At 50.7% G+C, this 18880-nt stretch overlaps 1 protein-coding gene across 9 annotated transcripts in view; it reads right to left on the reverse strand.

Moving 5' to 3' along the window:
• The window catches only part of TRAPPC9 (trafficking protein particle complex 9), a 601443-nt gene that overhangs the window by 390983 nt on the left and 191580 nt on the right, over positions 1-18880 (reverse strand). For all 9 annotated transcript variants that reach the window (XM_019801179.2, XM_034668653.1, XM_034668654.1 and 6 more), the window contains one exon: positions 13483-13635. In XM_019801179.2, the coding sequence (XP_019656738.1) occupies positions 13483-13635 (153 nt within the window). The remainder of the gene's footprint in view (positions 1-13482; positions 13636-18880) is intronic.

An 18880-nucleotide genomic window follows, 5' to 3' on the forward strand; every position in this document is an offset into this window, starting at 1 on the left:
ATTTTAACTCAGGGGACTAGCACCCAGCAATAAAAAGGAACAAATGCAACATTCGACAACATGCGTGAATCTCAGGCATAATGTTAAGGAAAACAAAACTTCTGACCTCCAGAACTTGAATAAATTAGTGTTGTTTAAAGCAAAAAAAAAAAAAAAAAAAAAAAAAAAAAAAAAAAAAAAGACACACAAGACTGTATACTCTATTTCCTCCCTATGAGTCAAGAACAGGCAAAACTCATGTCTGATGACAGAAGTCATAGTTCCAACCACCTCTGTGCGGAGTTCTCACCAGTGACAAGACTCGAGGAACCCGGAGAGGTGCAAGTTATCCATCCAGGTCTGGGGACTGGTTGCAAGGATGAAGGAGTATAAAAATATAAATTCATCCGGAGGCACCTGGGCAACTCAGTTGGTTTAGGGTCTGACTCCTGATTTCGGCTCAGGTCACGATGTCAGCATTGTGAGATCGAGCCTCTCATCAGGCTCTGTGCTCAGCACGGAATCTGCTTGAGATTCTCTCTCCCTCACCTCCTCCCCCACACCTGAAAATCTCTCTCTAAAATAAATAAAATCTTAAAAATAATAAAAATTCATCCAGCTATATATGTAACATCTGTGCTCATTACTGCATGTAAGTTGTATTTCTGTAAAAAGACTCAAATAATTTCACAATAAAAATAAGGTATCTGGGAATAAGTTTAATAAAATACTTTAAAACCTTTAAAGAGAAATTTAAAGTGTTATTGAAAGACATTCGAGATGACAAATAAATGGACAATATTGATTGATATGAAGACTCCCATAAAAATGTCAATTTTTCCCCAAATTGATGTACAGGTCAACACAGACCCTTCAGCATTCTAACAGACTACTCTGATGACTGTGACAAACTGAACCTAAAATACATATGAAAGATCAAAGGACAGAAAATGTCTAAAAACCTCCACGACAATCTAGAGAGGAGACCTGCCCCAGCAGGCAATGGCTAACAAGCAGCAGCTGCGTCTGCCTGGCAAGCCGGGAACCTGCAACAATGGGCCTGAGACAAGGACGGAGGTTTCCCACGAGAGGGAACACAGTCCCTGTCAGTGGCTCCCCAGCTTGGCTGCACACGACAATCATCTGGCACACTTTAAAAACCCGGGGGCCCAGGTCACACCCCACACCCATCGAATCACTGTGTCCAGGGTGGGGGCCAGGAAAAGGTTTTAAAGATTCCCCCCATGATTCCAAAGTGCAGCCAAGTCCCAGAGCCACTGGCTGGCCCCCAAACAGTAAGCCTGAGAAAGCACGGCAAGTCGGAGAGACACAAGTGATTTCGTGTTTCTGAGATATGAGCTCAACGCTGGAGAGGCTCAGCTGAGGGTTAACAGGACACCATGGCCGGACCACATAAGCCGCACCAGGGCCTTGATCCGGAGTCAATGCCAAGCCCTGGGAAGTCATCTAACAGGACGACACAGGTTCTGCTCTAGGAAGGACCAAGGAGCACAGTGAGCAGCTGGGAGACCAACCAGTATCCTAAAACGGTTGAAAGGGTTAGAGAGAAGGGCTGGTAATACTTAAAAGATAAACCTACAGCCAGACTTGGTGCAATCTACAGCCAGAGCTCATCGCAAACCTCCCGAATCCCTGCTACTGAACACCTACCTAATTTGCTTGCCAGCGAATCCCCACCAGCTTGGCTGGAAAGGCAGTAAGGAGAGCAGGGAGATCAGTGATCTGGAAGGCTTCAGCTCCAGGGGCTGGCAAGGGATCACCTGTTGCTGATGAAGGACAGCCAGCTGGGTTTTTGTTCTATTCTGGTGGCTTAGAAAGTTACCATCCCACATGAATTTACATCAGAGAACGGAGTCAACCTTCCCACCTGAAGGGTTAACAGTGGCCCAGGGATACGGGCACCTCCACAGGTTACTAGACAGAAGTCTGGGGCAAGAACTCAGCTTCGGGGTGTTGTGAAGCTTTTTCTCATCCATAGATGTGCTCCTGAGAGCTCCAGGGAAGCCAAGCAAGCTGACCTTTCCCCAGGCTGAGCCACCAAGCTGTGAAGTTGTGGTTTGGGAGTGAGAAGGCTGGTGGGTGATAGGGGCTGAACACAACGTCAGGCAGGCCCTTCAGCCCATCGGGAGACTTGCCTTCAGAAAGGAAGCTGATAACCCACTGAACACAAAACAAAAGCAGTGTGTGATCCAACAAACGGACAACACAGTGTGAAAATGACTGCAGGTCTGCATTACAACCCAGGAGGTGGATTTCTGAGTTTAGCTCGGAGATGTACAGAACTGAAAAAAAGCACAGCTCCCACCCTTAAGAAAAAAAGCTGGATAAACTGAAAACCAACTTTTCCTGAACCAGTCAGAGAACTAAAGTCACAGGGAAAGCTAACCTGAAATCTGTTGACAGGCAGCTGCAGGGGAGAAACAGGGCTCCCAGCATTTGCCCACATGGGCTTCTGCTGGAAACCACAGAATCCAGTAAAAAGGTTCAGCTAGAAATGGCTCAGGAATTGCTAAAGGCCTTGCATGGGCTCCAAGAGTGTAAAGCCCCTGGGGCTGCTGTAGGATCCTGGAACTGTCTCCTTGGAGCTGGGCTGGGAGGGGAACGCCAGCCACTGCACTAGTCCCAGCCTCTCCCCTCTCCCTGTGAGATCAAAGCCCTAACCTGCAAGGGGAGGAACAGCAAAGACTGTGCCTGAGGGTGCTGATGGATACCCTCCACAGCTGGGGATGGGGAACAGCCACCAGCCAAACCTCCACCCAGATTCACCTGCTCCCAGGATTAAGAGCTTCACAGGACATGTGGTCAGATACACAGACCAAGGGTCTGACCTGGTGGGATGGTTACTGAAGCCATGTGAACAGAGAGAGTCTTGAGAAAGAGGGAACTGAGAAGATAGAAGAGGGCCTTAGGTGCAGCCCTAAGGAATTCCGTGTGCAAGGTTGAAGGGGACAAGGGCGACTCTGCAGAGGAAATGGAGAGCTCCAGGCACAGAGCTAGGAGCTGGAGTTGAGAGACACTGAGGACGCCAGCCCTGCCTTTAAGACGCGTGTGGCAAGGAAGACCGACCTTGCAGACACAGTTGCAGCAGCTGGGGACCCGTGCCAGGAGAGAGACGCCACAGAGCTGCGGGCCACCTGAGGGGACAGCAGCGCCACCTCTCAGGGGTACAGTGACAGATCTGCAAGAACAGGAGGGGCCTTGATAACAGGCCCTCGACATGGCGAGCTCCTCCCATCCCTGATACTCTGCAGCCTCAGGAAAAACCCACGATTCAATAAAATCCTTGGCCACCTTCAAAAAAATCGCATGTCTGTGAAAGCCTCGGCATCCAAGAGCTGTAAAGAGAAAAGAGATACGGCATCAAGATTCCACCACCTTCGATTTCTGGGTAGTTCAGGATGAGTCACTTTTCTTTAAAAAAAAAAAAAAAAAAAAGACTGAGATTTCCAAGAATTCGTATTTCTTTTCAAAGAGAGCAGCAGACCAGGACAAAGACCTGGACTAGCACCCCAATTTCAGAGCACAGTGCTGAGGTGAGGCAGCAGTATAAAAGGGAACGCAGTATATCCCACAGCGGCAGCTCTCGATCTCCGGCCACAACGGTAGGTTGAAGCATCCATTATCATGAAATTGGGAAGAAGCAAAATATAATGAAATGCCAGATGGAAATACAAGGTTGGGGTTTTTTTGTTAAGTGGGCTCCATGCCCAGCACGGGGCCCAACGCAGGGCTTGAACTCACAACCCTGAGATCAAGACCTGAGCTAAGAACAAAAGTCTGAAGCTTAACAGACTGAGCCGCCCAGGCGCCCTGGAAATACGGTTTTTTAATGTAAGTCTCCAGCTGTGGACAAAGACCTGAACGTGTTACCTTCCCGCAGGCAAAGCTTGTCTTAGGCATAATAAGCATGAGGCATTTCAGGCAAGAAAAAATGGATTTTTCCACAGGGAACAGAATAAACTCTAACAAGAGCTCACCAAACTGCTTGGCCAGCTACTAGACTGTGTGCCGCAAACACGTGAAGTCTTTCAGCGAAGGCCACCCAGTAGGGAAGGACCCCAGTGCAGGTCTTTGGAGGCTCCTTTCTGCATGACGCCCTCCTCCCCCAGGCAACCAGGCTCTCTCCTGCTTAAGAAGCATGCGCCTCACCCTTGAACTGTTAACACCTGTCACCAACCACATCCAGGTGAATCCACCTACTCACCTTCTCAAAACAATCTCCATCACATCAACCTTCTGAAAAGCTCTCTATGGATGTCCAGGACCTTCCAATAAAGCCCACCATTCTTCTCCAAGCTTCAGGCCTCCCACAGCCCACCTGCCCCACCATCCTACCTAGTCCTCTTGGCCCAGTCCTCTGTCCCTCGCCTCCATCCCTACCCTCTGGAGTCGAGCTCACCCTTCAGTGAGGCACCGTTCAAGGGCCCTGCATCCAGAAGTCTGATCATCCCGGCCGAGATGGGTCTCCCTTCCCTGACCTCAGGGTCGGGAACACTCGATGCAGCTTCACAACATGCCTATCATCCCTCATTCAGTAAATATCTGCTGGGAATCTTCTCTGAGCCTGGCCCTGTGCTGGGTGCAGGAACAGTGTGGGAGAAACTAACAGCACTCGAAGGGGCCAAAATAACACTCAGGCCAGGAGAGGCCTTCAAAGAGGAAGTGACCAACGCTGGGGCTAGCAGGCGAAGGCTGACGGCATTGCAGGTGGAGGAAAAGGCAGCAACTCAACACAATATTTCAGACACCGAAGTATGAAATGTAAAGTAGCAGCAGCAAAAATGAGGCCGGGAGGGCAGGGGGTTGGTTGGGACCAGATTATATAGGACATTACACTCCAAAGTCAGAAGCACATTTGTTTTCAAGAAAAAGCAAAAACATAACAGAGGATAGATTCAAGAAGGCAAGGCCAGTGGCCAAGAGATTAGTAAGCTCCTACAGTGGTCCCCAGGCAGTGAGGGAGGGATGCAGGGACGTTGAGGAGAGAGCACACACAGGGCTTGGTGGGGAGTGGATGCAGCTTTAGCAGTGACAGAGAACAGCTCACTTCCAAGTGCACGGTGACAGCTCCCGTCCGCAGAGGAAGTGAAGGAAGAGGAGCAGGTCTGCGGTGAGCTGCAGCGTATCGGGGTCCACATGGGCTGCACATGAGCTGCTTTGGGGACTGCCAGGTGACAATGTCAGGAAGCCAGCTAAAAATAGAGTTGTGGAATTCAGGAGCAGAAATAAAGATTTCAGAGTCTCAGCACAGCGTTGAAATTGTAGGTTGGGGAGCTGTTAAGATCATTTAGAACAATATAACATTAAAAAGGGGGCAAAGGACCAACTGTTAGGAATGTCATTAGTTGGAATGTGGACAAAAAGACGGAACCAGTGAGGGCAAGTCTGGAGGGAGGAACGGGCACCCAGACCTCACAGGGGTTGATGAGCGGGGCCCTGGCCCAGAGAGGGGCCTGGCCTCAGCAGCCTGAGGAGAACAAGGAATGGAAGGGGAAAGCAGCAGCTGGAGAGAAAGCCATGGCTGAGGAAAGGGTTTGTTCTCTGCTACCTAGATTTTAAGATAAAGATCGACCATATTTACGGAGGGACTGGTACAAAACTGCTCAGACCTCGATGTGCAGAGGAATCCCCAGGGGACCCCGTCAGAAACACAGATCCCAGCCCAGCGCCCTCGGAGGTCAGTTGAGAAGCCTGGCAGGCCAAGGAACTGCATGTTATCAAGCCACCTCTGGTGCATGTTTCCGCAGACCGTGACTTAAAAAACCAGCGGTCAAGCTGAAAGGTCCAAAGAGAGAGGATCCTGAACACACGTCCAAGAATTTGCCACTGATTAGAGAGACCTCTTCCTCCAGGGTCAAACAGACGGAATGACAAACGTACTCCAGATAGAGAAGGAAGCTGAGAACATCTCTGCCCAGTGGCCTCTGTGAAAAGTTGTGCAGGAGCGGGGAAGAGGATGGGAGGATGGCCTGCAGGCAGCAGGCGACAAAGCACACGCATGTCTGCAGCCTCTGAAGGAATGGCGTGGGGTCGGGGGAAGATCCATGATGCAGGGAAGCGCCCTCTCCGACAGCGTCAGAGTTCAGGAGACTGAATGAAGGCGGCTCAGCAGTGTCAGCTGGTTCCTTCTGGAGATGCAAAAGCAGCGGAAAACCTGGAGGGCAGGATCTAGCATCACCCTCTCCCTCCCTCCACCCTGCCGTGGGTAAGTTGCCTCCCGTGTACTGGTATCACATACCCTTTACAGAAATTTCCAAGTCTCCACGTGTCCACAGAACTACAACAGCCCTTCCATTCTCTCTAGCCACCACACACAAGCTTGGAAATATAGTCCTGTCTGTTCCCTAAGGGAGGGGAGGGGCACAGAATGGCAGGACAGACTCCTTGTGGTGAGCAAGCCCCTGGTCTCTCCCAGTCTGTGCTGCTAAGCATTGCCGTGGCCAGAAATGCCACGTTCATGTCCAACAGAAATGGTCAGCGGAGAAAGCTCACACTTCTCCTAAAAAACTGAGAGCCAAAAAAGTGTACAGAAAGAGAAAACCAAATTAACGGATTAAAAAGGAAACCCAAAGCAGGTGATGCTTTCATTCAGTCTCCAAAGCATCAACCCCAGTAAAATCAAATCACTAACTCCTCGATCTCGCTGAAAGTTGGTTATGCTCAAACATTCCCCAAGAAAAGGGCCCATGCAGTAGCCTGACGTGACCTTCCAGACAATGCCTTGATGAAAAACCTCATGGATAAAAATAATTTTTCAATCTGGTCCAATGAAAAAGCTGTCATGCAAATGCAGTATTATGAAAACATTTCTAATGTTTTTGTTCTTTAAAAACATCTTATGGTCAAACAGAACACTGACCAAGCTGCATAAAGTATGCTGTTGAATGAAGACCTACTGGAGCCACTGCACAGCTCAAGCGATGGGGTTCTGCCAGCCCCGGGGGCCCTCAGCTGGCCTCATCCCCATCACAACGTCCTCCCTCCCCGGAAGCTCGCCCTGCCCTAACCTCATGGCAGTCATTTCCGAGCTTTTCTGAACGGTCTTACTCCCCAAGCACGGAGCCGAGAGCACGGGTGCTTAACTGTGCGGTGTATTTTCAAAAACGGTGTTTAAATGTACTGTTTTAAGTTAGCGAAGTTTAACTCCAGGAAGCCCTTTTATCCCTTTGGCGGGGTGGGTGGGGGAGGGGGTGAAATAGACATCATGTCAAATTTACCATTTGAATCATTTTCAAGTGTGTCCTTGAGTGGTACTGACACCTTCACTGTGCTGTGCAGCTGTCCCCGACTCCAGCCGGGTTTCCCCTTACACTTTACCCTTGAAGAAAGCAGATCGCTGGCCCTAATTTGGGCTGGTCCTGGATAACAAGTTGTTCTGTCATCGAGTCCCTGCAAATCGGTAGCTGGATCCAGAGCGCTGACCAGTCTCGGGTGCGATGCGGGAGCTGTGCGTTCTCCCCTCAGCAGGAACATAATAGCTGCTTATCTCTTACTCTGTTATGTGGATGCTCACAGTATTGGGCCACTCATCTACCAGGGATGCAAAATGATAGTACTCGAATTCCCTCATCCCTCCCCAACTGTTAGCTGGAGCACTTGGGTAAAGAGAAACCCCCGCATCAACTATTGGGGGTCCAATGGTACACACACATGGAAAAGCAGAATAAACACCCATTACTTGTCATGTTCAAAATAATGAACTGGTTCCCTGTCATTCGCAAAGGTGGAAGATTCTTTCTAGCAGCATGAAGACTGCAGGATTGAAACAGCTGTCACCCTCAGTGATCCTCAAATTGTCAGTGGCAGCACCTTTGGGTCCGTCCGCCTGACGCCACCCCAGTTCACTCTGACAGCTCCTTGCTAGAGATCTCACGCCCTGTTTCAAGATCATCCTACTACACTTCCTGCTCCTGACCAGGAGTGGGCCAACTCCAAAGAGCCCTGGCTTCTCTTCCTGATCATGGTATGAGGATTCAGAAAGCTCCCTGCTCTGGGGCTGCTCGGTTTCCAGGCCTTGGCCACATACAGGGCAGACAGACAGGTAGGCTCATTTTTAAATACCTCATAATTTCATTTTTTTAAAGATTTTACTTATTTATTTGAGAGCGCACGGGCGCAAGCAGGAGGAGAGGCAGAGGGAAAGGGGGAGAGAGAAGCAGACTCCCCACTGAGCAGGGAGCCTGATGCAGGGCTCCATCCCAGGACCCTGAGATCATGACCTGAGCCAAAGGCAGATGCTTCACCAACTGAGCTACCCAGGTGCACCATAATTTCATTTTTTTTAATTAATCTTTTTTTAGAGAGAGAGCATGCAAGCAGGGGGAGTGGCAAAGGAAGAGAATGTCCAGCAAACTCCCTGCTGAGCACAGAGCTCAACGGAGGGCTCGATCTCAGGACCCCAAGCTGAAATCAAGATTTTGCTGCTCAACTGGCTGAACTGCCCAGGTGCCCCAATACCTCACAATTTCATGCTGTTATTTTTATTCAAGGCCCAGACTACCAAAAAAAATTTTTTTAAGATTTTATTTATTTGACAGACAGAGAGACAGCCAGTGAGAGGGAACACAAGCAGGGGGAGTGGGAGAGGAAGAAGCAGGCTCTCAGCGGAGAAGCCTAATGTGGGGCTTGATCCCAGGACCCTGGGATCATGCCCTGAGCCGAAGGCAGACGCTTAACGACTGAGCCACCCCAGACTACAAAATTTTTACTTAATCTCTACTCTCTTACATCTGTTACCTCCTTTCTTCCATTTGAGAATCCTAGTTCAAGACCAAGTGTTAGAATCAGATTGTCAAAAATTAATTACTCATTTTATCCACATCAATACATAGTTTCCGAATACCAACACCAATCCTACCTCTATCAAAGGAATTACTAAACGCAGTTTAAAACTACTTTTACAGAGAGTGGCATCATCATCATGGAGGAGTAAGAGTTTTCTACCATCTTCCCCCCAAAGCACGCTGATTTAGACAATCACCCACAAACAAGAAAACCTCTGTGGAGGTCCACGAGTCCAATGGAGAAGAGCTGGCACAGGGTGGAAGCAAAAACCCCCACACCTGGGCACACTGAGGAGGGCCATGTCACCCCTCCACCCCATGGCACAGCTCAATGCCCAGGCCCAGGATTTCTCCCTCAGGGACGCAGAGAGCCTATGAGCTGGCCCCTCACTTCCTCAGCTGCGCAGGGTGGCTGCCAAGGAAGGCCATCGCCCCTGTGCCCCATCCACAATGCTGAGGTCCCAAAAATGTCCTTTGAGTCTTTTTATTAAATCCAGGATAGGATGAGGATCGCATACAGCATTTCACTGTTGGATTTCTCTTCAATCTCCTTTCATCTACAACTGTCCTCCCACCTGTTTTTACAAATTGGGAATCATTTTGTAAAATCATCTACTTTCCAGAGTTGCTGGGAAGGTTAAACAGAAAGAGTCCAAATCAAGTGGCCAGTCCAGGCTTACATGCGGCACCTGACATCACTCAGTAAATATTATCTCTCTGCCACATGCCTACAGCCCACACAGAACCCAGGGTCCTGGCTTGCATGACAGCTATACTTACTGCTCTAAATTCTTTTTTTTTTTTTTAAGATTTTATTTATTTATTTGGCAGAGATAGAGACAGCCAGCGAGAGAGGGAACACAAGCAGGGGGAGTGGGAGAGGAAGAAGCAGGCTCCCAGTGGAGGAGCCTGATGTGGGGCTCGATCCCAGAACGCCAGGATCACGCCCTGAGCCGAAGGCAGACGCTTAACAACTGAGCCACCCAGGCGCCCCTACTGCTCTAAATTCTTAAAACGGCACCTAATTTCAGTAATCTGAGTCCATGCTGGAAAAACAAATTGGGTCCACAAGTGCTCCCTGGATGAAGGTTTCTGAACGTGTTTGACTGAGAGCCACACACGGGTCACCTCCCAGTCCCCAGAGGCCACTGAGGTCACAGCTGTCTCCAGGCCCCTCTCTGGTGTTAAGCCAGTGTAGTCAGCACACGGTGTAATATCGGCTCCAGCGTGCAACACGGCAACTCAACACGTCCATCCACTGCCCAGTGCCCGTCCGGGTCAGCGCACTCTCAATCCCCTTTGCCTACTTCACCGTCCTCCAGCCACCGGGGCTCTGGCAGCCACCAGGGTGTTCTCTGTATTGGAGAGTCTGGGGGAGTTTTTGTTTTTTCCTTTTCTGTTTGCTTTGTTTCTTAAATTCTTGACTCCTTAGACTAAACATACAATGCATCATCCACTCACCAGACTCTGCAAGGTCCTTTGTGGGCCTTGTTGCCCACCTTTTCTCCTCTATAAAGCCCACCCTGGTTGTGGACATCAAGATTCTGTGCCTCAAATTCTAAGTCTGCTGTAGAAACAAGCATCATCGGTGAGGAGGGCATCTGGTTAGTAACCACCACGTTCTATTTCACACGTGTGCTGCAGCTAACTGGTGGGAAACAAGGCCAGCCTCACATTTACAAACCACTTAGTGATATGATCCTAGTCCCTTTGATCTGGTTTTATTTTAAAGGATAGAGAAAGGTATTCCCAGACTACAAATCTCGGACTACAATTTTACTTTCAGCGTGGAAGGGCAGAGGCAATGCTCCAGAGCTCTGTAACAAAAGGCAGAAAACACAGTAACAGAACAAACCCTGTCTGCCTGAGCACATGAGCTCACACAGCCACCACAACGAAGACAGGTACGGTTTCCCCTGGAGGCCTCCTGTCGTGTCTCTCAGGGAGACGCACCACCTTTGGCAGGTAGCCAAGTCAGTGTCCTGTCCTTTCGTCCTCACAGCCAGGTAGCTCAGCTGGAAGTCTGCTCGCGCAGACAGGCCCCTGGGATGGTATCTAATCAAGCACTCCCTGGGCAGGTGTCAGGCACCATTGATTCTGCCAAACTTCCTTCTTGGGAAAAAGAAAAGTCAGAACCTCTGTCTGTAACCCTCTGTCTACTTGCAGAAAAATGTATTCTGGTGGTATCGAGCTGTTTCCAAACAGAAAAAAATCTATTTGATCTGATATTCTTTAAGCCCTGGTATAATGCTAAATCCACTTGACATTTTCACAGTTTCTAATGTGTCCACCAGTAAATTGGCTTTTCTACCTTTATTAATAATATACCAAAAAAATGTTCATCAAATATTAGTATTATTCAAGGAAGCTCGTTACGGTTAAACACTACAGAGAGCACAGGAGAGCAAATTTCACGACAAATGTTATGGACTGAATGTCCGTGTCCTCCCAAATTCCTACATTGAAGCCCTAGTGGCCAGGTGACAGTGCTCTAAGGTGGGGCCCTGGGAGACAATGACGTTGAGACGTAAAGCCCCCACACGAAGGAAAAGGGAGGGGGCAGAGGCACTCACACACTCATCCAGACTACAAACACGCACAGCTCTTTCTCTGCTGCGGCCCAGATAGTGTGATTACACACTGAATAGGTTAGACGGGGTCCCTGTTCCCTGAAACTTCTCTTCTAGAGGATGGAGGCAGATGGACAGGAAAAACCAACAGGCCCTTCCAGGAACAAGTGCAGTTAAAAACACACGTGCTACAACAAGAATGACGAGGGACAGGGTGCTGGTCCAGTGGATGTGGTCAGGGTGGCCTGTCTGCAGGGGAGACTTCTGACCTGCGATCTGAACAGTCAGGTGTGGGTGTGCAGACTGTGGGGGAGAACGATCAGGTGACAGCAGAGCCAGTACAAAGGCCCTCAGGCAGGACAGCTGAGCACATTCTGGGGACAAGGTGGCCAGTGTGGCCGGAGACGCCTCAGGGGCACAAGAGGGTAGGAGACAGTCCCCATCACAGCAACACGAAACCATAACTAAGCTTTGTCTCTCGAGTTCAACAGGACAGCATCATTTCTGAGCACCCATGTACGGCTGAGAGAGACTGGCCGAGAAACAGAGTCCCATTCCCACAGAGAGACAGAAAGACATCTCATCCCTGAGGGTAATACCCATTTCATAACTGAAAGGCCTCTGGGCCTCTGCACCAGCTGATTCCTTGCAAGGCCAAGGCCTGGGGGCCCACGCTTTTTCTCCGTCAAGGAAACTTCCTGGTTCAGGCTCAAGGCACACATCAACTTGATGATGATGTTTCCCCATAGGACCCCGCCAGATAAAGTGAGCTGCATCTCATCACGTCCCTGAGTTTCGGGGTGCTCTAATCCCATACTTATTTTTCCGGCTGACCCTCTGGGTCACAAAAGGGTTACAAGGACACACTCTGGAGTCAGGCTGCCTGGATTCATAACCCAGTTCTGCCACTTCCTAGCTGGGTGATCTTTGAAAAATTACTCAACGTCTCTAGGCCTTCAGTCCTCATTTGTAAAGCGGAGACGTTAATAGCACCTACTTCATAGGACTGCTGCGAGGATTAAGTGAGTTGCTTTATGTAAACCTCTTAAATATTAGCTGCTACATCATCATTGTCCTGCAGGAGACAGGCCTTTCCTCGTTACTCATCCTGTGGTCCAAGAGCCTCGTCCAGTGCTGTTTTGTAACACGAGACAGTCAAATGTCGTGTAACGCTACGGACGAGGGATGGGGAGACAGAACATAACTAACACTTGTTGAGCCGTCACCAGGCTGCAGCTGGTGTGCAAACCCTCACAAGAACCCTAGAGACGCTCGTGATCATTTCACAAACTAGGAGACTAAGAGAAGTCGAAGTTGCTCACCCAAAGTTACACAGTAAGGTCTAATGACAGAATCTGCTGTCTCACCGTACCCTTCAACTGGATGCTCGCGGCCCCAAAACTCCTGTGTTGAAGCCCGAACTCCAAACGGGACTGTATTTGGAGACGGGGCCTGTGAGGAGGCGATGAAGGCTACGTGAGGTCATAGGGTGGGGCCCTAACCCGACAAGGCTGCTGTCCTCGCAAGAGCAGAAGGGGACACATGCTAGCAACCCTGATCTCAGACGTCCAGCCTTCGGAACTGCGGGCGGTCAGCTTCTGTCGTGTGGACACACTGTCTGTGGATCTTGTTACAGCAGCCTGATGAGCTCACCAGTACGCTCCGCGGTGCCTCTAAACGGGTGCATGAATTCATACATCCTTTCGTAATCTGACACAAGTAATCCAGTAAATCTTACTCCTAACCAGCTCCTCCTAACGCCGCAATGAGTATAAATGCCCATTTTCTCCAGCCGCCACCTCCTTACAGAAACCCCCAGCCTCTGAAGGAGAACTTTATCATCACAGCTAATTAGATCACAGCAGTTATACTTGAAAAAATGCAGTAATTCCACCAATTTAAGATGACCTCCTAGCAAATGAGCACAAAACAGTAAAAAGTGTGAATTAAAAAATGATTTAACTGGACAGTACCTTTATTGCTTTCAGATCTATACAGGAATTCCGTGAGCGAACTAAGTGCCCAGGAGAAGTCTCAAGCAGCTCGAGCTAATGAATGGCAAGTTACGATGAGCAGGCAGCAGGCACCAAGGGGCCACGACCTGCTGATTAAGATGGGGGGGGGCTTACCGTCACTGAGGTCTTGGAGGAGATTCTCCTGGCACGAGAAGTCCAGCTTCACCTTGATGTTGACCACGAAAGTGGCCACCTTCCCCGGCTGGAGAGGAAACTGGGCAAGGGTTTCTTCCAGGTTCCAGCTCAAGAAGTCGCCATACAGTTTTTCTACAATGACAGAGGCAGTGGTGACCAGGATGGCAGAACTGAGGCAGCATGTGACTCACCAATTCCCGCAGAAAACCCTGATGCAGCCCCAAAGGCAAAGGCAAAGGCAAACCATTTAAAACATGATAGATCAAAGTACCGAGAAAATTCCAGACTCATGGGTGTTGCAAGGCAATGACCCGTGCCCATGAGCGAGGCGCGAGGGGCCAGCTCATCCCCACTCCTACTGCGTGGCTTCCTCTCACCAACAAAATCAATGCACCCTTTGCTCTTATAAATGGAATCAGAGCTAACTGGAATTTCCCCACAACAAGGACTGTCTGGGTTATGTCACCTTAAGGAGGAACAGATCCACGTCGAGTGGGAGAAGCACAATGAGTAGGAGAGATCCTGTTCAGGAAACAAGGATTCAAAATCAGCAGCATAGGACTGGGTGCCGCTCCCGGGACCCACGGAGCCTGCAGAGGGGGCTTCCTTGCTCTCCTGCAAACCCCCCTCCGCCCGGCAGAGAGCCTGCGTGTCGGAGTCAGGCCTCGGGTCGGATGCCTCTCCGTGTCTGACTAACTGGAGCAGATGGAGGGTCATGATTCCCTTAAACCAAGGTGTCTCCGTGTGGAAATGGGGTGACAAATCCCACATCACAGGGCTCTTTTATATGTTAAGCAAAGCAGTGTCTGTGAAGTGCCTGAAACTAAAGGCACTAATGCACTGAGGGGGAGGGAGGGAGATGGGAAGGAGGCCCCATTTGTGCCGTTTCGAAGCAGCTGTGTCCCCTTCATGTCTCCCATGCCTGCCAGACAACCCCTGCTTAAGGCCTAACATCAAGTGCGGCCTCGGCATCTGGTGCAACCAGGAGGGCCTGGCCCAGCCTCATCACAAGTCTGGCCCCCACCCTGCATCCATGAATGCCCCCATACCCCCCCCCAGCCAGCCAAACAATGCTCCTCCCCTGAGCAGTCCCAGCTGACCCCCAACTGGCGGATTTCAGCTCCCAGCCAGCCATGGACTGATTCAAACAAGCCAACGACATCCTCCCGCAGGAACCAGGGGCACCCACGCCCCTGTGACTACAGAACCTCCCACAGCCCCTGGCTTCCCTCTGTTTCCGAGTGTAACCCCCATGTGGCCCTGTGTGCACACGGTGTCCTCCTCCCCCAGGCTGCATGTGTGACGAGTAAACTGCTGTTATCACTGTCAGGGGCCGAGGGTCACGTGTTGGGCCATCCCCATCACCCCAAGGCGAGACCCTCTGCTCAGCAACCAGCTGGTAGGAGATCATTCCAACAGGCTCCTCCTTCCCCCGAGAAGGCCCTGCTGGGGTTCTCCACTCAGGGCCCAGATCCCTGGCTCTGCTCCTTCCCCTCCTGCCCTAGACCCATCAGCCCCCAGCTTGCTGCTGCTCTCCCCTCTGGCTTACCTTACCTTTCCATGAACCAATTCTCGGTGCTAAACATCCTGTGCCAGAATAAGGCAGCCAAGGCTTCAAGAAATTACATCACTCGTCCCTGGTCAAAAACCAGAGCATGCCAACGGTTCCAGAACCACAATACTCACCCACTTCCCGCACGGAGGCAGTGCAAGGCAAAGTTAAACATAAAGTCCGCTCTCGGGACGCAGAAGTCGCCCCCATAAGAATTCAGTGGGAGATGGAGCGCTTGACCATGGCCCTTACTGAAGAACCCAGGGCTGACCCACGCTGCGAACACAGTCCACACGGTGCACTTGATCCAGGCACGGTCCCTGCAGAACCGGCCACACTCTGGCCATAGTTCACCTACCAGACCACACTTACTCTCAGTGGCCCCTCGGAGAGGGGTGCTTACAAGCAGGAGCAGCTGGGGTAGTGCCCACACCAGGTGCTGAGAAGCCACGCCATGTCCCCCCTGTCGACTCAGGCACTCACTGCACACCTCGAACAGGCCAGACCCTTTCCACACACAGCTGATCTTGCTCAATCACCACCACAACCCAGCAGAGTGGTGGCTATCAGCCCCACAGGAAAGCAGAAGGTGAAGGTACTTGATCGAGGTCATTCAGCTAGTAAGTACAAGACGTGGCGTACGACAGGCACTTCTAAGTACCAGCTACACCTAGCATCCCCAATGCCACGGGTTCACACAGTGTCAGAGGCTCCGTAAATGCGCATTACTACAGTAATTCAGAATGACCGAGGGAAAGATGGATAGTTGGGAAACGGATGACAATTGTGGGGCGTGCTGGCTCCTGGGACATAAGACTGATGACTACATGGGGCAGAGAGTCACGACAGACCCGGACGGGGGGGGACCTGCCCACAGCCACAGATGTAATGCCCTGGCGAGACAGCTATTCAGGCTGGAAAGGTGGGGAGAAGTCAGGTAGGTTAAAAAGATGGAGTGGGAAGGGCACCAGGGGGCACAGTCAGTTAAGCGTCAACTCTTGGTTTCAGCTCAGGTCATGATCAGGGTCCTGGGATGGAGACCCACCTCGGGCTCTGCACTCAGCACAGAGTCTTTTTTGTCCCTCTCCCTCTGCCCCTCCCCCTCTGCGTATGTGAGCGCACACACTCTCTCTCTAAAATAATAAATAAAATCTTTAAAAAGAGAGAGAGAGAGGGAGGGAGTGGGAACCTGTGTGGCTGACCCTGCACCTGTCCCGTACGTGCCTGCACAGCCGCTGCGGGTGCACGATGCCCACGCAGGCCCTGCCTTCAGCTTCCCACAGTCGTCTGCACAGACTCTCCGTGTTTGCTGAGCATTCTTCTACCCGTGAGTGCAGGCGGCAGCCTCCTCTGGAAAACACTGACTCAGCTTTACAAGCTGACCTGACCTCTGGTCTGAACGGCGGCCCTGGAAGCCACGCTGCCCACCACCTGTGTTCCTGGGGCGTGCCCTCCTGACTCCAGATCAGGAGTCAGTGCCTTTGCCCCCAAACCAGTGAAAGGACCAAAATCCTCTCAAGAACCCAGTAATTCACATTCTACAAATATGTGTTAACCCAATTACTGTATTCTTTATCTCTATTTTCCAACCCAGTAAATTATTTCAGAATGGAAGGGGATATGAGATGCCAGGCTATGGGATGCCAGGACAGAACATCATTTGGGCCCTACCTGCTGGAAGGCCAGGTCCCAAAGCCCCCGGGGTACTGAAATGCATGCTAACTTCCTTAAACAGCCTAGCCATCCTCTCTAGCAGGACTGGTCAACCTCAGTATGAAGTGCCAATACCGGCCAGGACACTGAGGCCCTGCAAAGGCCCCCCACCCTCGGATTCCAGCAGGCCTGTGTTTCAGAAACAGGTTTCCCCCACATGGGCAGGGACCAGGTGAGGGCTCTGGGGTGCATTCCCGCTGAACCAGAGGATGGGGCCCCGACAGCACTGAAGTGCCCTGGCAGGAGCCATCCGGCCTCACCCCCTAAGCCCCAGTTACCCATCCACACACGCTGCTCCCCCGCTGAGATAGCCTGGCCCACTTTCCCACATGGCGAATTCTGACTCATCCTTCAAAAGCCAACCCTGAGGCTCCTCTGCTGTGATGCCTTTCCCATCCCACATTGCTCCTCTGGGCTCCGAGGTGCCCACCTCCGTTAGAACATCACCACCTGTGCCAAGCAGCTCACTCTTCCACCACCTGAAAGACAGGGGCCAGACCTTGCCTTTGAAGCTCACCACTCCCTGGAGAGGCAGGGTACCATGCTGGTTAAGAATGCCCAGTTTAGTAAGGAGGGCACGTATTGCATGGTGCACTGGGTGTTATACGCAACTAATGAAGCATCAAACTTTACATCAGAATCAGGGGATGTACTGTATGGTGATTAACATAATATAATAAAATAAAATTAATTATTAAAAAAAAAAAAAAGAATGCCCAGTTTAGGAGAAAACTGCCTGGGTTCAACTCCTGGCTCCAGTTGGGCATCCCTAAGTAAGTCACCAACTTCCACGTGCCTCACTGTGCTCATCTATAAAATGGGTTGTCACGGAGAAAATATGAGCTAAAGAGCGTAACGCAATCAGGACAAGGTCTGGCTTAGATGCAGCCCCCAACCCGTGTTAAGTATTCCTGCTGGACCAGCCTAGCTCCCCCCCACAGAGCTGCGTGCAGAGCAGATAAGTCACGTGGAGGCTCCAGGCTTGTGCTTGGCCCTCAGTAAGTGCGCAGCAGTGCTAGCTGCCATCAGCATCCTTCCCACTCAACGAGGAACAGCGCTGGGCACGTGGGGGGCACTCAGGAAGCATTCGATGTGGAACGGACAAATGTATTCCAAAACGTTTCAGATTTAGACTTAGAACAGATGGGGAAAAAGTGACATGAGAAAAGCAGATTACCAGACTAAATGAATGTACACCAGGATTTCACTGCACAAAAAGGTTCACATGGAAAATATATATATAGGTACAGCACACCTATAAGCAAATGTTGGTTCTCTGAGTAGTGGGATCACAGGTAATTTCAAATTGTTTATATTTTCTGAATTTTCTACAATTAAGTAATATATTACACTTTCATAAACAGATATACACGCACACACGATAATTCTCAGTGTTGTGTCTAAATCCGCCCCAGTCCCCTGCCGCCCCAGTGTAACATGGGCAGAAGCCCCGTGAACCTGGCCTGCAAGCCCACAGACAGGACTGAGAATGCTGAGCACCGATGCCCCCCCAGGAGAGTGAGGCGGGGTTCTAAGCCATTGCAGCTGCTTTTTCCGGTGCCCTCTATCAGGGCCGGACGATGTGGATTGATGACAAGGACAGCAATCGCCTGGGGCATGTGCGTCCCTGAGCCCCCAGACTTAATCTGCCAGTGGGATCAACTTCTCGGAAGCAGTGGATGGACCCTGCTGTGCCGTGCAAACCGCACAGGACCTAGGGAGAACTGAACAGGCTCAGGAGAAGCTGGTCCAAGCTACTGAGGGAAGCCCTGCCTCTGCCTTCCACTCCCCATGCCAAGGGGCTCTGTGGGGCAGAGAGGGGGAGGTCCAGGGAACAAGACAGATACCTCCCCTGGAGGCCCTTTATAAAAACAATAATTGATATAACCATCTATTAAGTACTATCTTCTAACTTCAGACTGCAGCCATATTATTCCCATGTTATAAAAGAGGCAACTAAAGCTCAGAGAGTTTAAACAACTTACCCCTAGTCAAGCAGCTGGAGGTAAAAACCAAGGTCACGGCCAGGACCAGCAAACAGCAGGCTCTTTCCACTACACATCCTGCCTCTAGCTGCTCATGTGGAACATTAACCCACCCGGCTTCACAACC

The sequence above is a fragment of the Ailuropoda melanoleuca genome, chromosome 9, assembly GCF_002007445.2.
Source record: "Ailuropoda melanoleuca isolate Jingjing chromosome 9, ASM200744v2, whole genome shotgun sequence".
Taxonomy (NCBI): Eukaryota; Metazoa; Chordata; class Mammalia; order Carnivora; family Ursidae; genus Ailuropoda; species Ailuropoda melanoleuca.